The sequence below is a fragment of the Microcaecilia unicolor genome, chromosome 5 (genome assembly GCF_901765095.1).
Source record: "Microcaecilia unicolor chromosome 5, aMicUni1.1, whole genome shotgun sequence".
NCBI lineage: Eukaryota > Metazoa > Chordata > Amphibia > Gymnophiona > Siphonopidae > Microcaecilia > Microcaecilia unicolor.
In genome coordinates, this window is record NC_044035.1 from 86,730,380 (window position 1) to 86,750,625 (window position 20,246).

The 20,246-nt window shown below is 41.2% G+C and overlaps 1 protein-coding gene across 3 annotated transcripts in view; it reads right to left on the minus strand.

The window, feature by feature from the left end:
- Positions 1-20,246, minus strand: part of A1CF (APOBEC1 complementation factor) — a 136,275-nt gene that overhangs the window by 75,193 nt on the left and 40,836 nt on the right. For all 3 annotated transcript variants that reach the window (XM_030203095.1, XM_030203093.1, XM_030203094.1), the window contains 2 exons: positions 7,993-8,127; positions 1,664-1,794 (listed from right to left, as the gene is read on the minus strand). In XM_030203095.1, coding sequence (XP_030058955.1) covers positions 1,664-1,794; positions 7,993-8,127 — 266 coding nt within the window. The remainder of the gene's footprint in view (positions 1-1,663; positions 1,795-7,992; positions 8,128-20,246) is intronic.

The following is a 20,246-nucleotide window of genomic DNA, read 5'->3' on the forward strand; positions in this document are numbered from 1 at the left end:
TTATGGAAAGGAATGAAGAATTAAACAGACATTTTTTGTCCAACACCACAAGCTGACAATTTCAATATATTGTCCATAATTTTGCCTAGATCCTTTTTCTGGTTAGTAAGTTGTAATGTGGAACCTAGCGTCGTATAGTTATAGTTTAAGTTATTCTTCCCTATGTGTAACCCTTTACTCTTGTTCACATTAAATTTCATCTTCCATTTGGATGCCTGGGAGCTGATTTTCGAAAGAGAAGGACATCCATCTTTCGACATAAATCGGAAGATGGACATCCTTCTCCCAGGGACGTCCTAATCGGTATAATCATAACCCGATTTAGGACGTCTCCAACTGCACTCTGTCGCAAGGACGGCCAAAGTTCAAGGGGGCTTGTGGAGGCATAGTGAAGGCAGGACTTGGGCGTGCCTAACCCTTGGATGTCTTTGACCCACAATCGAAAAAAAGAAGGACGTCCCTGACAAACACTTGGACGTTTTCACCTGGACCTGTTTTTATTACAACTAAGGCACAAAAAGATGCCCGAAATGAACAGATGACCACCGGAGAGAATTGGGGGATGACCTCCCATTACTCTCTCAGTGGTCACTAACCCCCTCCCACCCTCAAAATATATCATTAAAAATATGTCATGCCAGCATCTATGCCAGCCTCAGATGTCATATTCAGGTCCATGACAGTGCATGCAGGTCCCAGGAGCAGTTTTAGTGGGTACTGCAGTGCACTTCAGACAGGCGGACCCAAGCCCATACCCCCCTACCTGTTACATTTGTGGAGAAAACTGCAAGCCTTCCAAAACCTACCACAAACCCACTGTACCCACATCTAGGTGCCCCCCTTCACCCGTAAGGGCTACAGTAGTGGTATACAGTTGGGGGTAGTGGGTTTGGGGGGGGCTCCGCACACAAGGTAAGGGAGCAATGTTCCTGGGAGCATTTTATGAAGTCCACTGCAGTGCCCCCTAGGGTGCCCGGTTGGTGTCCTGGTATGTCAGGGGGACCAGTGCACTACAAATGCTGGCTCCTCCCATGCCCAAATGGCTTGCATTAGGACATTTTTGACAAGAATTTAAAGACACTTGAGAGAATGAAAAAGAACAGTAGAAACAGAAGATGGGAAGGAGGTAGGTATAAGAAAATATGCATGAACTTTGGACTAGTTTTTGAAACCTATATACTGAATCACAGGAAGAGTCAGACAGAAAGGGGAGAAGACAAAGCCAAGTTGAATAGAAGGGTGGTAAAGCTGTGTAAAACATAAAAAAGGAGAAGGCAAGGCATCTCAATGTGAAAAAGCGCCAGGGATTAATAAGTTTGTAGGGGTGGGAGCAAGTTTCCTAGCATGGGCCATAGACTGTTTATACCTCTCAGTTAAAAAAGATATGATACCTTGTAGGCAGTCATGTATGATATAAGGAATCATAATAGAGTGCTAGTGAGAATGGAAAGATAAGTTCCTGGCCCTCTCTAAAGTTGCAGAGAAAAGCATATTTTGTGTGTAAACATGCCTTCTTCATGAGCTGCTCCGCACTATATTTTAGAATCTTATATCATTGGTGGAAGCATTTTAATATGGATGACTTTGATCTGATTATGCTGAAGAGATACTTTTATATATTCATAGCTTTTCAAACTCTCAGGAATATAGAAATCAGACTTACCTAATTTCGTAATTATTAAGTTGCTTGATGGCAATTTTGGCTTCCTGTTTATTACTGAATGTTACAAATGCATATCCTCTATTATTGCCATTGAAGTCCATCATCATTCTCATTTCATAGATTTTCCCAATCTGTAAAACATAGGGATAAAGATCTGAAGAGCACGATGTGTGTTCACTTTTCAAATAACGCATGAAGTTGCCAGCTAAGACCTGAGTCTTTTCTAATTGTGTATTGTGCATTGTTCTACCATACATCATCATTCACTAGTTTTTCTAACTTAGATTTATTTTCTGACCCATGAACCAACTGAAAATATATAAAAAGGCAACATGTTTAACAGATACTTCTGCCTGAATTAGCAGATCTCTTAACAAGGTAAATGACCCAAGTTAATAGTATCTGATAACAGTAAAAGAGCAATTACATTATCACAAGAACTTTACAGAACATTTGTCAGGGCATGCAGTGATTTACACCGGCTGACAGAAAAGTGCCTTTGCGTTTCTTCATAGCCCACTTATATCATAAAAATGGCTTTTGTGATTTTTGACATGTACAGCGTGACTTCAGCTTACCCCCTTTTTATAATTCAGATAGATTGTTGAAATAATGGTTCTTACTGTTTATCAAGGTAAATCAATTACGTGATGGTGTCTGTCTGGGCTCACCTTGAGGTATTGTAGAAATACTAGACAGTACTTGCAATGATAACAAGGTGTCACCATAGCCTATTATATATATATTTAAAAAAAAGGATACTGTACCTTGTGGTCACTGCTGGTACTGCAGCCTCAGAGTGGGAAACAGCTTGTTAAATTGATGTTTACTATTGTGCTCATTGACAGACACCTTGAGTATTTACATTGGTCAGAGAAGATGTGGAAAAGGTAATGTGGGATGGGGGGATGGCACCGGGCACTATGAGGTAAAAGAGTCCATACCATGAGCAAGCTGTACCTGCACTATTCACCTAGACAGGGGAATATATGCCCTTCCTGAAAAATGCCCTGGCCACCCCTTCACCCCTACTGGCACTGGTTTGCTTGTGGTAGAACAGTGCTGGAGTAACTTGCCACTGCCCATGTTCTACCCTTTCCCACTCCATGTTCTGCCCATGCCCACCCCCTGCCCTACCTCCAACAAATAACTGTAGTGATTTGAGCCATGCAGGCTTCAGTGCTTGCATGTCACATTAAATGGGAGGGGGGGGGGGAGTGAAAGAGATTGCCCTCTTCAGCTCCCAATGAGTTACAGCCCCCTCCTCAGATCCCCCACTATATATATATATATATATATATATATATATATATATATATATATATATATAATTCTGCATACAAGATTAAATCCAAATGTATATTATGCAACCATATAATTTCTCTGTCCCTTCCGCCAACAATGGGTGTAGATCAGAGCTAGGATATGTCTCCATAAATTTTACCATACTAAACAATGTCTGACTCTAGTCTCATCTCAGTAACAGTAATATAAACCCTCCCAGTACCAGGTATAGTGTAAAATAATGCAAAACTCTACATTCACTCAGCACCTAGAGCAAATCTACCTTTCCAGCATAACTCCCAAAACTCACATAACAAGGGAACTATTTAGGAAAAGGCAACACCATAAATATGCAGTGGGCCCTAGAACATCAGTACACCTAAAGAAAAACTGAACAAGCTAGATTTCAGAGTGCATTTGGTTAGGTTAATTTGAAATTGAAATATCATATTAAATTGATGTTTGCCATTGTGTTTCTGTAATTTTTAATGTCTATTTTTATTATGATTTTATTATCTGTTTCAGGGACCTTCTACTAAGCAACATTAAGTAGCTAATATGGGGTTTTCAGTAACGCAAGTTTGCACTATGTTAAAACAGGAGCCTTTGTGTTAAAAATTCCTTGTTAGCTGCCTATCAAGGGAGTAGGCTGGGTCTTAGTGTGGCAGGGATGGGCGGAGGTATGGCTGGCTGTGACACCTAGCACACAGGTTGTTACCGTGTGCTAGCTGCAGGGATTTTTTTGAGGGGGTACTTGGGGGTACTGAGTACCGGCACCTTTTCCATTGTCTGCTAAAATTGACCCATGGACTCCAAGTTTTAATGAAAGAGCTCAGGTTCTACACACCAATTCAGTCTTGTCATAGGTTTTGTGACTGGTTGCAGGGGGCCTGGCTATTATGGGGTGGGTCCCTCAGTGATCACCCCACTCCTGAAGGGTGTCCTAGCATTTGAGTACCGGCACCTTTTTCGCTAGAAGAAACACACTGGCTAGCTGTAAGGATTGCTGATAGCACAGTCAAACTTACTGCCACCTCAAGAGGTTATCCACAACCCAGTAGCACTGCTCCAAAGATGGTTGTGTGATTTCCCCTCCCAAGTTGGCCACCCACCCCCAACTCTGAGCCCTGACATAAGAGCCAGCATTCACCAAACCTGACCCCCAAACCCTCAACCCAAACCCCTGCGAGTTTGCCAAAGGAAAGTCTCTGCCACATCCTGCCCGTCTGATTCAGGTTTCTCATTTCTGTGATGGCAGGATGCGGCAGAGACTCTCTTTCAAAGCAATTTAGTGATAGGGTTGGCTGGCAGATAGGAAGAGAGATAGAGGACAGAGCCGCTCTGAGGCTGGTGGTTCACAGAAAGCCACCACTGGATTTTTGTTCTGTTAGCTGCCAGTCTCCCCTTTTTAAAACCAGCCATGCAAGCCAAATACTGGTAAGTGACAGAAGAAAGAGGTTCCAGGATTTATGCTAGCATCTTATGAAGACACATAGGTACAATCGTACCTGCACGGAAATCCCGACTTCACCCATGGTCCATCCAAACTCCACCTCAGACCACTCCTACACCATACATGCATACTTTAAAAAAAATTCTTTGGGATCGATATTCAGCCAACAGGAGGTGTCCCACATAACTGCCGTGGTTGGTGCTAACCCCGGATAGTCAATGCTGTGCCATTTCCATTGACCGGCATTGAACATCCAGGGTTTTTTGGCCAATGCTAACTTAACTGGTTAAGCGAATATTCAGCGCTGGCTGGTTAAGTTATTAGCGGGCAAAGATAGGACTGCTATTTATGTGGTCCGATTACTCCGCTAAACATAGCCGGTCAGTGCTGAATATTGCCGGTTATCATGCAATATAGCCGATTAACTTTTCAGCACTGACCGCAAATATTCAGTGGAGATAACCAGTTATCTTATGCTCAATATTTGTGGTTAGGTGCCCGAATGCTGTTTAACTGGTCAGCAGCCATTTCTGGCCGGTTAAATAGCTTTGAATATTGGGGGGCTTATTTCTATATTTTGAAACAAATTTCACAAGCATAAACTTGTTTACAGAAACCCAGAGCGTATAAAAATAAGGCATAAATTCAACACTTGGACTAAAGATACAAAAAGAAAATATTTCTCTCTTTAACAGACCTTTATCTGTGGGTGTAGAGCGAAGAAAATATAGGAGTATCATAAAAGTAAAATATACATTCTTATTTATCCAGACTACCGCACGAGTCAGCTAGTAGGTACAGATAACCTTTTCATGTCTACAAAAGACTTTAACTGTTCAGGAGCAAAAAACCCATACTTGACTCCTATGTAGCATATTACACATTTACAAGGGTAACTCAATAAACAAGAAGCTCCTCATTCTCAAACTTGTTGTTTTAATGTTAAAACAAAAGCCTTCCTTCTTTCTTGGGCTGTCTTTTTGTAATGTCTGGGAATATCCAAACTTTCTGGCCAAAAAAAAACAAGCCCTGAGATTTTCTAAAATGCAACCGAAGAAGGGAATTCAAGTCTTGTTCAAACACAAATGCCACAAGTAAAGTAGATCGTTCTAATACATCCATCATGGAATTTTCCAAAAAAGCTGTTGTTATTCAAATCTACCTCATTGCTCTCTAACTGTTCTCTTTGAATCATTCCCTGAGAGGTATTGCTTCTATTCTTATTTGAGGAAACTGACAAGAATTAAATCTTGTTTATAGGAGGAATATGTCCTGGGGAATATTTCAAAACATCAACCAAGTAGTTCTTCAATATATCCATGGGAGCCATACCATGAAAATTAGGGAAACTTAAGAAATGTAAATTTAGAGGGGCATTTTCGAAAGGGACGTCCAAGTTTTGATTTGGACATCCTCGCAAAACGTCCCGATCCAGGGGCGGGGAAACCCGTATTTTCGAAACAAGATGGACATCCATCTTTCGTTTCAAAAATACCATTAGGGATGTCCAAATCCTTAAATTTGGTCTTCCCTAGACATGGACATTTCTGATTTTCGGCGATAATCGAAACCAAGGACGTCCATCTCAGAAACTACCAAATGCAAGCCATTTGGTCGTGGGAGGAGCCAGCATTTGTATTGCACTGGTCCCCCTGACATGCCAGGACACCACCCGGGCACCCTAGGGGGCACTGCAATGGACTTCAGAAATTGCTACCAGGTACATAGTTACCTTACCTTGTGTGTTGAGCCTCCCCACCCCCCCCCAAAACCCACTACCCACAACTACACACCACTACCATAGCTCTTACGGGTGAAGGGGCACCTAGATGTGGGTACAGTGGATTTGTGGTGGGTTTTGGAGGGCTCGATGTTTCCTCCACAAACGTAACAGATGGGAGGGGGGGGGGGATGGGGCTGGGTCCACCAGTCTGAAGTGCACTGCACCCACTAAAACTGCTCCAGGGACCTGCATACTGCTGTCACAGACCTGAGTACGATATCTGATGCTGGACATATTTTGAAAGATGTTTTTTTGAGTGTGGGAGGTGATTAGTGACCACTGGGGGGGGGGGGTAATGAGAGGTCATCCCCGATTCTCTCCAGTGGTCATCAGGTCATTTGAGCACCTTTTTGTGCCTTAGTCATAAGAAAAACAGGTCCAGGTGACAATGTCCAAGTGCTCGTCAGGCACGTCCTTCTTTTTTTCGATTATGGGTCAAGGACGTCCAAGTGTTAGGCACGCCCAAGCCCTGCCTTCGCTATGCCTCTGACACACCCCCTTGAACTTTGGCCATCCCTGCGATGGAGTGCAGTTGGGGACATCCAAAATCAGCTTTCGATTATACCGATTTGGACATTTCTGTGAGAAGGACGTCCATCTTCCGATTTGAGTCGAAAGATGGACGTCCTTCTCTTTCGAAAATGAGCCTGTTAATCTCCTATTATCCTACACGTACTTATATGTGTACATGTTTTTATAGAATAGCACTCAGAATACATAGGTCTGTTGCCTAATTTCTAGCACCCAGACATAGAATTGTCCCCTAAATGCCACAGGCGCGGGAAAAATGTATGCTCACCGCAGTTCTTTAAAGGATGCTCCAGGATGAGCACCCTTAATAGAATAGTGCCTAGCGGGGATTCCCGTACTAACTTTGGGGGCAAGGACTTAAGCCAGCTGAACCTGGTGTAAATTCTGACTCACAACTTGGGCGCATCCCTCAAATTCTATAGCATTGCATATAATTCTTTGGAGCACCCTGACACATCCATGGCCAAGCCCCTTGTAATGATCTGCACCCACATCCTTGGGAAAGGATGTGGGTGCAGATCATTACAGAACTGCGCACAACCAGATCCACACAGAAATCTAAATTAGTGACAATTAACATCAATAATTGATTGTTAATGGCTCATTTTCTAATTTACTTGTGCGTGGGTCTCAGGATCACGCCGAAATTTGGGCACTATATATAAAATCTAGGGGTGTATGTGCAAGTTACATCATTTAGAATAGGATATGATGCATGAAAGAACAGTGTAAAACAATATTCTCACAACTTTTATTGGGCTTCTTCTATTCAATAATTAGTTTGCAAGAGGGAAGCTGAGACAGTGTTTCCTGGCTTGTAACTTGCCTTCAGCTTAAATTTGGATTTTTATATTTAATTACTTTCCTTTTCTAAGTCCTAGCTTAAGGTACGTTAAAAGCAAGTACACACTTTTGGATTTGTCCCGATGAAGGAAGTGTTAGCTCCTCGAAGTCAGTCAAGAAATATATAACGTTAGTACAATTTAAAGTCATCACCTGATATTTTTTGTTGATAGACCTTCATTTCAGCATATTCAAGTGCACTAACAATGTACCCACACTATTTTACACATAGATTCAGAATAAGAAAAAAAGCCTTACCCCCATGTTTACTAAGCCGTGCGCTAATGCCGACACAGCCCATTCACTTTGAATGGTCTGTGTCGGCATTGCCGCGTGGCTTAGTATACAGGGGGGTTAGTGACTTAGGCCCCTTTGGGGTTATACACTAACACCTAGAAGATTCCCTCAAATAGTTAGTGGATAAAAATACATTACTTTTTCACATAAAGGTATAAGTTCATCCTCAAAAAGATCACGGGGTAATTTGCCAATGAAAATTTCACAGCCCCTCTCTGGAGGTTGAGCATCCCAGCCTGGAGGAGGGCCTCCGTACTTTCTCTGTCCATTTTCCTGAAAGAAAATAGAAAAAACAAGAATAGTCACATATGAGGGCTCACTATATAAAGTCATTTTCACATGACAGAAATGCTAAAATGTACATTTTTGGTTTTTAGGGTATTTTTTCTCTTTTGGATCTCCATTGTTGTTTGTATGTTTTTGTTTTTTTTTCTTGCCTATTACAAGTTTTGGAATTTTAATAAAACAAACTGAACTAAAAAAAATCATTTTCATATGTAGATGACCACATGTGCACTTAAATAGCCTGTTGGAAAATTCTGAAAGAAAAAGAGGCGAAGGTTCCTCTGTTTATTTGTTGGCAAATACTGATGGACATGAGAGTACACACATTAAAATGATGGCACATACTTTGCTGGTAGATGGGTACATAGTGGTCCAGTTTGTGTACAGCACAGAGTTTGCAAGATTATAAACTAGGCTAATTTATGTGCTTACTTAAATAATTGAAGGGTGGCATGTACACCTGCTCTCATGCAAATATATATTTAGTGCCTGCAATTTGGTGTGATTTCTACCACTTAGGCTAGTATTTTATAAAGACATGTTAAGGAGCATTTTTGATATGACATCTAAGTTGGACTTTGGATGTTTTGTGCTAAATGTCTCAAATCCAAATAGAAAACATGACTATTTTCGAAACTGCAAAATGTCTTTTTTTTTTTTTTCAAAAATACCATTTCCAACCATGTTTTGTGCTCTGTGAGTTTATTTTTTTCAGGCCATTAAAAAAACTGGACAAGTGAAAAATGTAGAAAAACAATCCATTAGGATGTAGGAGGGGTCAGCATTTTTAGTAGACTGGTCTACCAGACATCTCAGGAGAGCAATGGGCACACTAGAGGGCACTGCTGTGGACTTCATATAAATGCTCCCAGGTACACATCTCACCATTGCTCCCTCATCGTGTCTGCTGAGCCCTCCAAAACCCAACTGTACACCACTACAATATCCTATATGGGTGAAGGAGACACCTATATGTAGGTATAGAGGGTTTCTGGTGAGTTTTGGAGGGCTCACAGTTTCTACCAAAAGTGTAACATGTAGGGGGATGTATGGGCCTGGGCCCACCTGTCTACAGTGCACTGCACTCACCACTACACTACTGACTTAAAACTGCACCCAAACCGCTGTGGCTTGCATCAGTCATATATGGTACATAAGTATTGCCATACTGGGACAGACCAAAAGTCCATCAAGCCCAGTATCCTATTTCCAACAGTGGCCAATCCAGGTCACAAATACCTGGCAAGATCCCAGAAAAGCCAAACCTGGGATAGGCACCTCATTCCACTGCACCCTTATTCTCTTATTCTTCTGCTTACTCTTGCCAGTTAAACTATGTAAGAGTGCTGCTATCTGACCAAAAGCTGGCACAAACCTTCAATAGTAACTAGTCATTCCCAAGAACTGCCTTAATTCGGTTGTACATAAGTACATAAGTACATAAGTAGTGCCATACTGGGAAAGACCAAAGGTCCATCTAGCCCAGCATCCTGTCACTGACAGTGGCCAATCCAGGTCAAGGGCACCTGGCACGCTCCCCAAACGTAAAAACATTCCAGACAAGTTATACCTAAAAATGCGGAATTTTTCCAAGTCCATTTAATAGCGGTCTATGGACTTGTCCTTTAGGAATCTATCTAACCCCTTTTTAAACTCCGTCAAGCTAACCGCCCGTACCACGTTCTCCGGCAACGAATTCCAGAGTCTAATTACACGTTGGGTGAAGAAACATTTTCTCCGATTCGTTTTAAATTTACCACACTGTAGCTTCAACTCATGCCCTCTAGTCCTAGTATTTTTGGATAGCGTGAACAGTCGCTTCACATCCACCCGATCCATTCCACTCATTATTTTATACACTTCTATCATATCTCCCCTCAGCCGTCTCTTCTCCAAGCTAAAAAGCCCTAGCCTTCTCAGCCTCTCTTCATAGGAAAGCCGTCCCATCCCCACTATCATTTTCGTCGCCCTTCGCTGTACCTTTTCCAATTCTACTATATCTTTTTTGAGATACGGAGACCAGTACTGAACACAATACTCCAGGTGCGGTCGCACCATGGAGCGATACAACGGCATTATAACATCCACACACCTGGACTCCATACCCTTCCTAATAACACCCAACATTCTATTCGCTTTCCTAGCCGCAGCAGCACACTGAGCAGAAGGTTTCAGCATATCATCGACGACGACACCCAGATCCCTTTCTTGATCCGTAACTCCTAACGCGGAACCTTGCTGTCTGGGGAACCTTCTAATTCTGAACTGCTTCAACTTGCACTTATCCACTGCTACTCCTTTCTCTGATACCACATAGCCCAGGTAATTCACCTCCTTGAAGAGTAGCTTGCACTTTTTAGGCTTTAATTTCAGTCCGCACTCAGACAACTTAGACATCACCTTATCTAGCCTCTCCAAATAGGTAGCAAAATCTTTTGAGAAAATCAGTATGTCAACAGTATGTTGAACACATAGGGGGTCTTTTACTAAAGGTTAGTTCATGTTATCCGCAGCAGGGTCTATAGGAATAAAATGGGCCCTGCTGCAGATAACTCAAGCTAATTTTTAGTTCAAGACCCTGCATAGTCACTGAGCACAGTTTCCATAAGTCTTTGAAATATAGCTCTGGCATTGCCTAGACCAAATGGCATTCTTGTCCACTGATACAACCCAAAAGGTATAGTCACTGCTGTCTTTTGCTTATCTGTTTCCTTCATCACTACCTGGAAGTAGCCAGATGTTAAATTCAAAGACAAGAACAGTACAGCTTCACTTAAGGCATCAAAAGAATCATCAATCCTAGGTAGCAGGTAGGCATCCTTAATGGTCATTTGATTCAATTTTCTGTACTCACATCAAAACCTTATACTGCCGCCTTTTTTGTGACTAATCACCACAGGTGATGCCAAAGAACTGGTGCTGTTCTCCAAAACGCCCTGTGCTACAAGGTCCTGAACATGCCTCTTAAACTCATCAAATATATGGGTTGAGACTCTTCAATACCTGAGCTGCATCCTCTGTGTTGATCTCATGGTGAATGATATTAGAGTAACCAATGTCTGTGTCATGACTTGAAAAGACATTCCTATGCTTTGCCAACATCACTCTTAGCTCAGATTGTTGCTGAGTAGTCAGTATGCTCCAGTCCACTTGTATGGGGATATCCACCGCCATATCCTCTGTTAAGACTGTATCAATGTTTGTCAATCTCCAGACATGAACTGTATCCCCTTGGTAATAAAAGGAAACTGGTACAGCTACAAGTATCTCAGCCGGCTTGATTATTTCCGCCACTCTAGCTCTTGGTGGTAAGGACACTGACCGACAACTGGCATTAACCAGATACAGCCACACTTTATCTTTATCTGGGGCAACTAATGTATTAGCAACTCGAACATTTGGAGGCAGCGTTGCTAGCTATTGGTGAACACAACTCTCTCAAGACAACACAACTTCCGAACAGAGTTGCTTTAGACAAAGGCAATAACACTGTTCTTCTCCGACCCACTAGCTTCACATAACCAATTCTTGCCTGCTCCTGTTTTTGTACTTGCTGCCATACTTTGTATATTTTGCCCTTTTGGACCCAATTTTGTGCCAAGAGGGACCAATCCAAATCTTGTAGCACATTCATTCCTATGATTCCCAGTACCTCTTCTCCTGGTTCCTTCTTTGACACTCCATCCTGGACAATAAAAATAAATTTCTGCTTGAAAATCTCAGTCACATTAAAATCCAGCACTACCAAAGTGATTTTTAGTCTTCTAAAACCCCAGGTTACAGCAGCATGATTTTAAAGAATGTCATTTTATCTAGAGTAGAGAGTTGCACGGGGACAGAAATCTTACCCATCCCCGCCCATCCCCGCTGGAATCTTACCCGTCCCCACCCATCCTCACTGGAATCTTACCCATCCCCACCCATCCCCGCAAAAATTTAAACCATCCCAACCCGTCCCCACCCGTCCCCGCAAGAATTTAACCCATCCCCACCCATCCCCGTAAGAATTTAATAGTACATAAAAGAAAGTTCCAGTCAGCTCCCTCAGTCTCTCTCTGGATTTGAGCCACAGCACTGTAGGCAAGGAAGGAACGGAAGTTGGAACTTGGAACACTCTGGTGCGCACATGTAAGATTTCTCTCTGATTCACTGGCAGTGTGTGCTGAGAGGTCACCACATGCACGCGCCAGTAGGTCAGGTGACATCTGATTCTCATGCCTGTGTCAGAGCTGAGGTCTGTGCACCAGCCTGGGAGCAAAGAGGATTAATAGTAACATAGTAAGTGACAGCAAATAGACCTGAACGGTCCATCCACTCTGCCCAATAGTCACACTCATGATCAATTCATCATTAAATCAACAAGTGTGATATTATATACTTGATTATGGTCTTTCTTTCGTGTTTCTGGAACAAAGACCACAGAGGTCTATCTGGCTCCATCCTTATGTTCCAACTGCTGGAGTTGCCATCGAAGCCCACTCCAGCCTATTCATGTTCTCATTTGTGGGACACAGACCATAAAAGTCTGTCCAGCACTGTCCTCATGTTCCAGCCACTGAAGTTGCTGTCTAAGCCCTTTCCAGCCCATCCTACACCAGATTGCCATATACAAGACACAGACCATACAAGTCTGCCAGGTATCAGCTCTAGTTCATCACAGCCAGAGTCGCGATCTAAGTGTCACTTGACATATCCACACACATGCAGCCATTTAAGGTTAGCACGCCTTTTTGAATTCCGTCATCATTTGTGACTCTACCACCTCCTTAATGGAAGACTTTCCACATTTATGCTGTTAAAGCAAGGAAGAAGAGGAGGAGGAGGAGGAGACAGCACTCAAATAAATTGGTATTCGGTAGATGAGAGGCTGGTGCAGGTGGAGCTTACAATTCCACGGGAAGCCCACAGAACTCCCCGCGGGAACCCCACAGGAACTGACTCCGTCCCCGCGGGAACCCCGCAGAACAGCTTCCATCCCCGCGGGAACCCCGCAGGAACTGCCTCCATCCCCGCGGGAATCCCGCCGTGCAGCTCTCTAATCTAGAGCCAATAGGGATGCTTTACTTCAGTTTCCCAGGAATGGTCACTGCTGAGTAATAGCATAACCATCTCACATTTATAAACTTAAAAATGCTGATTTTATAACCTTTAGTTTTAAAAATGCATTTTATTTTTCACGTCAACACTTTTTAATAACTTTTGCAATATACAAGCATAACAATACACAGGTAGTTTCCAAGAATGGAAAGCGACTTAACAATATAGTGCAGCCAACAAGCATCATATGTCAACCAAAGAGATCCCCAAACAGCCATATCTAACTGAAATGAACATCACAGAAAACTAAGAAAAAACAGCATAAAAAGAGAAAATAACACAGAAAAAGAATAGAAGCATAGAAAATAAGAGACAAGCTCACTGCCAACGTCCTTAAAAAGATATTTTCAACTGAGATTTATTAAAATGACTAACTATTGCTGCCAGATAACACGGCACATATGATCATATTTAATTTACATTATTGCAAATCTGAGTGGCATGACCAAGCTTGCTGCGATAATGGACTAGATTTTGCAGTGAACAAGGCACTCTCTTGGTGTTCATAGTCTGCTAGGGTAAGTGCCTGGAAAATTAGAAGAATAACTCAGTTAAGCTTTAACATTAAGAGAACTGACTTGAAAGCTAATAATAGGAGAATGCTTTCAATGGCAGGGCTGCTTAATCAGCTAGAACATGACCTGAAAGGGAAAACTGGCTTCACGTGATCTCAGTTCTTTATCTAGCTGATAAGAGCCTCCTGTGCTCCTTTATTAGTTAAGTTGTTATGCAGAGTAATGGCTATGTTACCATATGCAATGTTGAAGCAATCGCTCTCTTAGGTTCAGTGGAGTTACCATGTCGTTAGTGTTATACACAGATAACATTTATGATTATATAATTACTGTGTCATTGCAGAAGTCATTAAAAAACAGGCCCTGTGAAAAGGAAGAAAGAAATAATAATATTGGTGATGTAATGGGTGTGAAAAGGAGAACTGTATATGCAATCAGGGTAATTCTATAACCTGGCACCTAAAGATACTCGAACTTGCCACTTACACATGTCAAAGGTGCCATTAATTAACAGGCACCTAAGTGCCTTAGCACCTAACTGCAACAGGGGTGTACATGTGGGTGGAGCATAGGTTGGACATGGCATTGTCTCCCCATTAAGCTTGTAATTTATAGAAAACTATAAATTATGTATCACTTGGTGCACTTAGGGATCCTTTTACAAAGGTGCACTAGCGTTTTTAGTGTGCACTGCGCACGCTAAACGCTAGAGACACTCATAGAAATATATGGGCATCTCTAACTTTTAGCACATGCTAAAAACGGTAGCATGCCTTTGAAAAAGGACTCCTAAGGCCTGTCAACTTATGCCTGCCATTGACATGGCATTAGAGGGTGCACCTAAACATGAGCTGCCAATGCTGGGATTACGCTAGTTTTCTATAATGGAATCTTGACACACTGCGGTGAAGAAATTGAGGCACCATAGAATTGCCTCGTATATGTTCTTGAAGACTTACTTGGTAGCTGTAGTAGGTCAGAGGAGAAAGTTTATTTGTTTTTCTGGCTCCATTTGGAACTGGTTCCTTCAATATCCGTATCACCATGAATGTTTGTATACCATTTAGCCCTGTCATATGACTGAGAGGCCTATACTGTGGTTCCCCAGTGTGTTTTTAATCTCCCTGTAGATGTCATTGGGTGTGATGGTTGAAACTCCTTTCCCTCTCTGTACCATCCACTGGCAAGCAGTGTACCCACTTCCATTGAACCACTAGGCCGAATACTTCTTGCGTTATCTCAGTGAAAGGTGTAAGTTAAATACAAATACAAATGATAAAGTTTAAAGTAAAGCAACAAACAAAAGAAACCAAACAAAAAGAGAAATGCATTGCCAGCATGTCAATCACTGAAAAGTAGTAAGAAGACTTCAGAAAAGACAAGATGGGATTGAGTGAAAACCACCTTGACTAGTCATTAGTCTGAAAATCTTTCCATTTTTTAAAATCGATTTCAACAAACTTAAAAGAATACTTAAATGCTTACAACCAGTTAAAAAGGCTCAACGATGAAACCCTTTCGCTTACATCAGGGGAAATTTTCAACATGTTAAACTTTCTGGAACAACATCCATTACAAAATTTACATTGCAACTAATAATTCTGTGCTCAGATTCAGACGTCTTTCAAGGCGGCTTTAAATGGTTTTCCATTAGGCTACATTCAGTATAGATTATGATACATATGAATATAAGTGTAGTCATACTGTGTCAGACCAATAGTCCATCTAGCCCAGTATCCTGTTTTTCAAACAGTGGCCAAGCCAGGTCACAAGTACCTGGCAGAAACCCAAATTGTGGCAACACTCCATACTAAAACTCCCAGGGCAAGCAGTTGCTTTCCCATGTCTGCCTCAATAGCAAACTATGGACTTTTCCAACAGGAATTTGTCCAAATCTTTTTTAAATCCAGATATGCTAACCGCTGTTACCACATCCTCCGGCAAAGAGTTCCAGAGCTTAACTATTCGTTGAGTGAAAAAATATTTCCTCCTATTTGTTTTAAAAGTATTTCCATCTAACTTCCTCAAGTGTCCTCTTGTCTTTGTACTTTTGGAACAAGTAAAAAATCAATTTAATTCTACTCGTTCTACACCACTCAGGATTTTATAGACCTCAATCATACAGTATCTCCCCTCATCTGTCTCTTTTCCAAGCTGAAGAGCCCTAACCTTTTTAGCCTTTCATCATATTTTGGTCACTTTTCTTTGAACCTTTTCTAATTCCGCTATATCTTTTTGAGATATGGTGACCAGAACTGAACACAATATTCAAGGTGCGGACACACCATGGAACGATACAAAGGCATTATAGTGTTTTTGGTCTTATTCACCATCCCTTTGCTAATAATTTCTAACATCCTATTTGCTTTTTTTGGCAGCTGCCACATACTGATGCCTTTTGTTTGTTCAACATAATAAATACAGTTTTTATTAAGATTTAATTATCACCCTTTTGAAAAGAAATTCACACAAGGCATCAAGGGACATACAAAAGTATGTTGTATATGAGTTTCTGAGATAATACAGGTCCTCTTTCACTAACCATTTGAAAAAAAGGTCATATATGGCCTTAAAAACTCATGTACAATGTTATCTTTGGCTAATTTGTACCTTGGTCCAGTGAAAGATATAACAACTTGCAAAGAACCCAGTTTTCTCTGGGACCTGTATAATGTCTTGCTAGAACTTTGCATCTCTTCATTTATGAAATGATCCTTTTTTTTCCCCAAGATTACATTACAAATGGCTTACAATACAGAATAACTAGAAATCAAAACATCAATAACAGATTTTTAGTTAACACAAATTTCTGAAATAAAAAAAGGCTTTCAGAGACTTTCAAAACTATTTGTAATCCGTCATATACTTCAAAGACACAGGCAGTTCATTCTAGCTTCTTACAGCCAAAAACAGAAACAATGAAGCAAATAGCCTCTTACAAATGATCTTTGTGCTACTAGAGAATTGCAGCATTAAATAATGTCTAACATAACATAGTAACATAGTAGATGACGGCAGAAAAAGACTTGCACGGTCCATCCAGTCTGCCCAAGAAGATAAATTCATATGTGCTACTTTTTTATTTGTACTGTCCTCTTCAGTGCACAGACCGTATAAGTCTGGCCAGCCCTATCCCCGCCTCCCAACCACCAACCCCTTCTCCCAACCACCAGCTCTGGCACAGACCCTATAAGTCTGCCCAGCACTATCCCTGCCTCCCACCACCGGCTCTGGCACAGACCTTATAAGTCTGCCCAGCACTATCATAATTTGTTTTGCTAAGGTACTAACTAAACTCATCATATATTCAGGGCCATAAAATCAGAAACACAGTCTATGAAGAGTGTACTGTTTGGGATGTATCCATATTCTCTAGAAAAGTATGAGAATTGTTATATAACAATGGCATCACACCTCTGATGTTGTGAAAAGCACTACAGAAAATAACTTATACTACCAACTTTGTGATGATATGCTCTGTTGTAATAGTGAGGAAATTTACTCGTAGGCATCATGCTGTCAAGATATGTAGAATAGCCATCTAAAGTACATGTTTCTTTGGTCAAGGTACCGTAGTTATAGTGAAATACCAGAAAAGAAGATTTATGATGCATGCTTCTTTTTGAAAAATATATAAGGGGTCTTTTTACTAATCTGTGCTAAAAAGTAGCCAGCGGTAGTTTAGTTCTTGGGTTTCCCGCGTGCTCTGGCCACTTTTTAGCGAGGCCAAATTTATATTTCTGTCACTAATGGCCATGTGCTGATTTCCAAATTAGAGCACACAGCCATTAACACCACCTATTTAGTAGGCAGTAAGGGCTCATGTGCTACTTGTGCAGCACACGGCAATGTGGTCGTGCTACCCGAGTATCACCGGACAGGCCTACTCCCTGTCCTCTGCACCAAATAAAAATTATTTTCTAGCATGGGAAATGGCACACGGTAAAAGCAGAACAACCACAGGGCCCCTACTGCACTTTCATAAAAGGGCCCCATAATGAAAAAACAAAGAGGTCATTATAGCATTATAGCATAATTATTAGAACAAGGAATGCTGTGAATATTCTCTCTCTGTCAGCTGCACCACTGTTATTCTGAACGATTGATTTCCTCAATGTCATTTTGTTTACAGAGGGCTCTCAGAATAACATGCTGAATGACCTACAGTCTGAAATTTGACATTATCTAGGGACTTGTGACAGACACCACTGAGAGTAACTAAAGGTGAACAGCCTAACTCCTGCCTTATCAATCCAATCGGCAAATTAATGATCTGATGCAAGTGTTTGTTTATTATGACATTCTCTTGTGTTTTTCCAGGATAAGACCTCAGAGCACCCACTTTACAAAGTAGCACAAAGTAAACATGAAACAGTTCATATAACATCCACAAACTACACCAAACAAGGACTGCCACTGAGGGCAAAGTTCCTCATTTCACCTGGGGACACCGCAAATGACAGTCACTGGAAAATGGTACCTAGAGTAAGGGTTGGTTTTGGTGCATTCTCTTCCCTTTAGAGGTAGGTATTTGTGACCTGGATTGGCCACTGTTGGAAACAGGATACTGGGCTTGATGAACCTTTGTTCTGTCCCAGTGTGGCAACAGATGCAGAACCGTACTAGACAACATAGCACCGCTTCAAACCAAAACCTCACATAGAAAAAACTCATTACCATGGTTTAACGAAGAATTGAAAGAACTAAAAACACAAGTCAGATTAGAAAGAGCATGGAACAAGAAAAAAGACGAATCCACACTCAAAGACTGGAAACAACTACAAAGAAAATACAAATACATCATCGGACAAACTAAAAGAACATATTATAAAACCAAAATAGGACCAAACTACAAGGATACACACAAACTCTTCTTACTCGTAAACAAACTACTAAATACTACACCGGTTACTTCTAATAATATAGACACCCCATCTGCAACCAACCATGCGAACTACTTTAAGGAAAAAATTATAAAGCTCCGACTCATGATACTTTTAAAGTATACTTTTAAAGTATGCACACTAGTTCACAAAATCATTCACGGTGAAGCCCCAGCCTACATGTCTGACTTAATAGACCTGCCACCCAGAAACGCTAAAAGATCATCCCGAACTTTCCTCAACCTCCACTTCCCGAATTGCAAAGGCATAAAATACAAAGTGCTGCACGCATCAACCTTTTCTTATATGAGCATGCAATTCTGGAATAAACTACCACGCAACCTGAAAACGATTTACGAACTAACCGACTTCCGCAAACTATTAAAGACTCATCTCTTTGATAAAGTCATTCAAAAGGACCAAAACACTTGAAGTCCATGCACACTGTTAGCAATGCATCAATACATTCTCTTCTGAATTCTCATCCCCCGTAATTCTATTAAATTTAAACCTTAATTTACAGATAAAATGTTATACCCGAATGTTCCCTTGCTATTGTTTTATTGCCCTATTAGCTTTCGTTGTTCCTCCATTGTTCTTATTACATTGTTCTATTCCCCTTAATGATACTTTGACCTTGTCCTCACATAACTCCTCACAATGTAACCCATAATCGAGTTGTAACAAATTGTATTTCCATAATTCACAATGTATTGTAAGCCACACTGAGCCTGCAAATAGGTGGGAAAATGTGGGATACAAATGCAATAAATAAAAAAAAAATAAAAAATACCTACCAATATAATTGACTACACAAACCTCCTTGAATGTCTATACCCAATACCTGGAGAATACCCAGCAGATCGATCATGGACCAACTTTGACACGCTCTCGTTCGATGACATCTCAAAATCGCTCGGAAGATACGCCAAGTCGCAATGCAAATTAGACACCTGCCCTACTAGCCTAATTGGATCTGCCCCTAAACAATTCAAAACAAACCTCACAAAACATTTAAACTACAGCCTTCAAAATGGTCTCTTTCCCACGGATAAAGGAAACATCTTACTTACTCCTCTACCTAAAGATGCTAAGAAAAGCACAATGGACCTAACCAATTATCGCCCAGTAGCATCTATCCCGCTCATAACCAAACTCATGGAGGGCATAGTGATGAAACAACTCACTGAATACATAAATAAACACTCAATTCTGCACGAGTCTCAATCAGGATTTTGGTCGAATCACAGCACCGAAACTGTTCTAGTGTCTGCAATAAACTCATTCAAACAAGCAATTGCAACTGGTAACAACATACTCCTCCTACAATTTGACATGTCCAGTGCCTTCGACATGGTCAATCATGGAATACTATTACATATACTAGAATACTTTGGAGTAGGAGGTCCAGTTCTCAAATGATTCCAAGGATTCCTGACCACAAGATCATACCAAGTAACAACGAACGCGGACATAACAGACCCATGGATACCTGAATGTGGAGTCCCCCAAGGATCCCCCCTCTCACCAACCCTCTTTAACCTAATGATGATACCTTTAGCCAAATTACTAGCCAATCAAAACCTCAACCCTTACATATATGCAGACGATG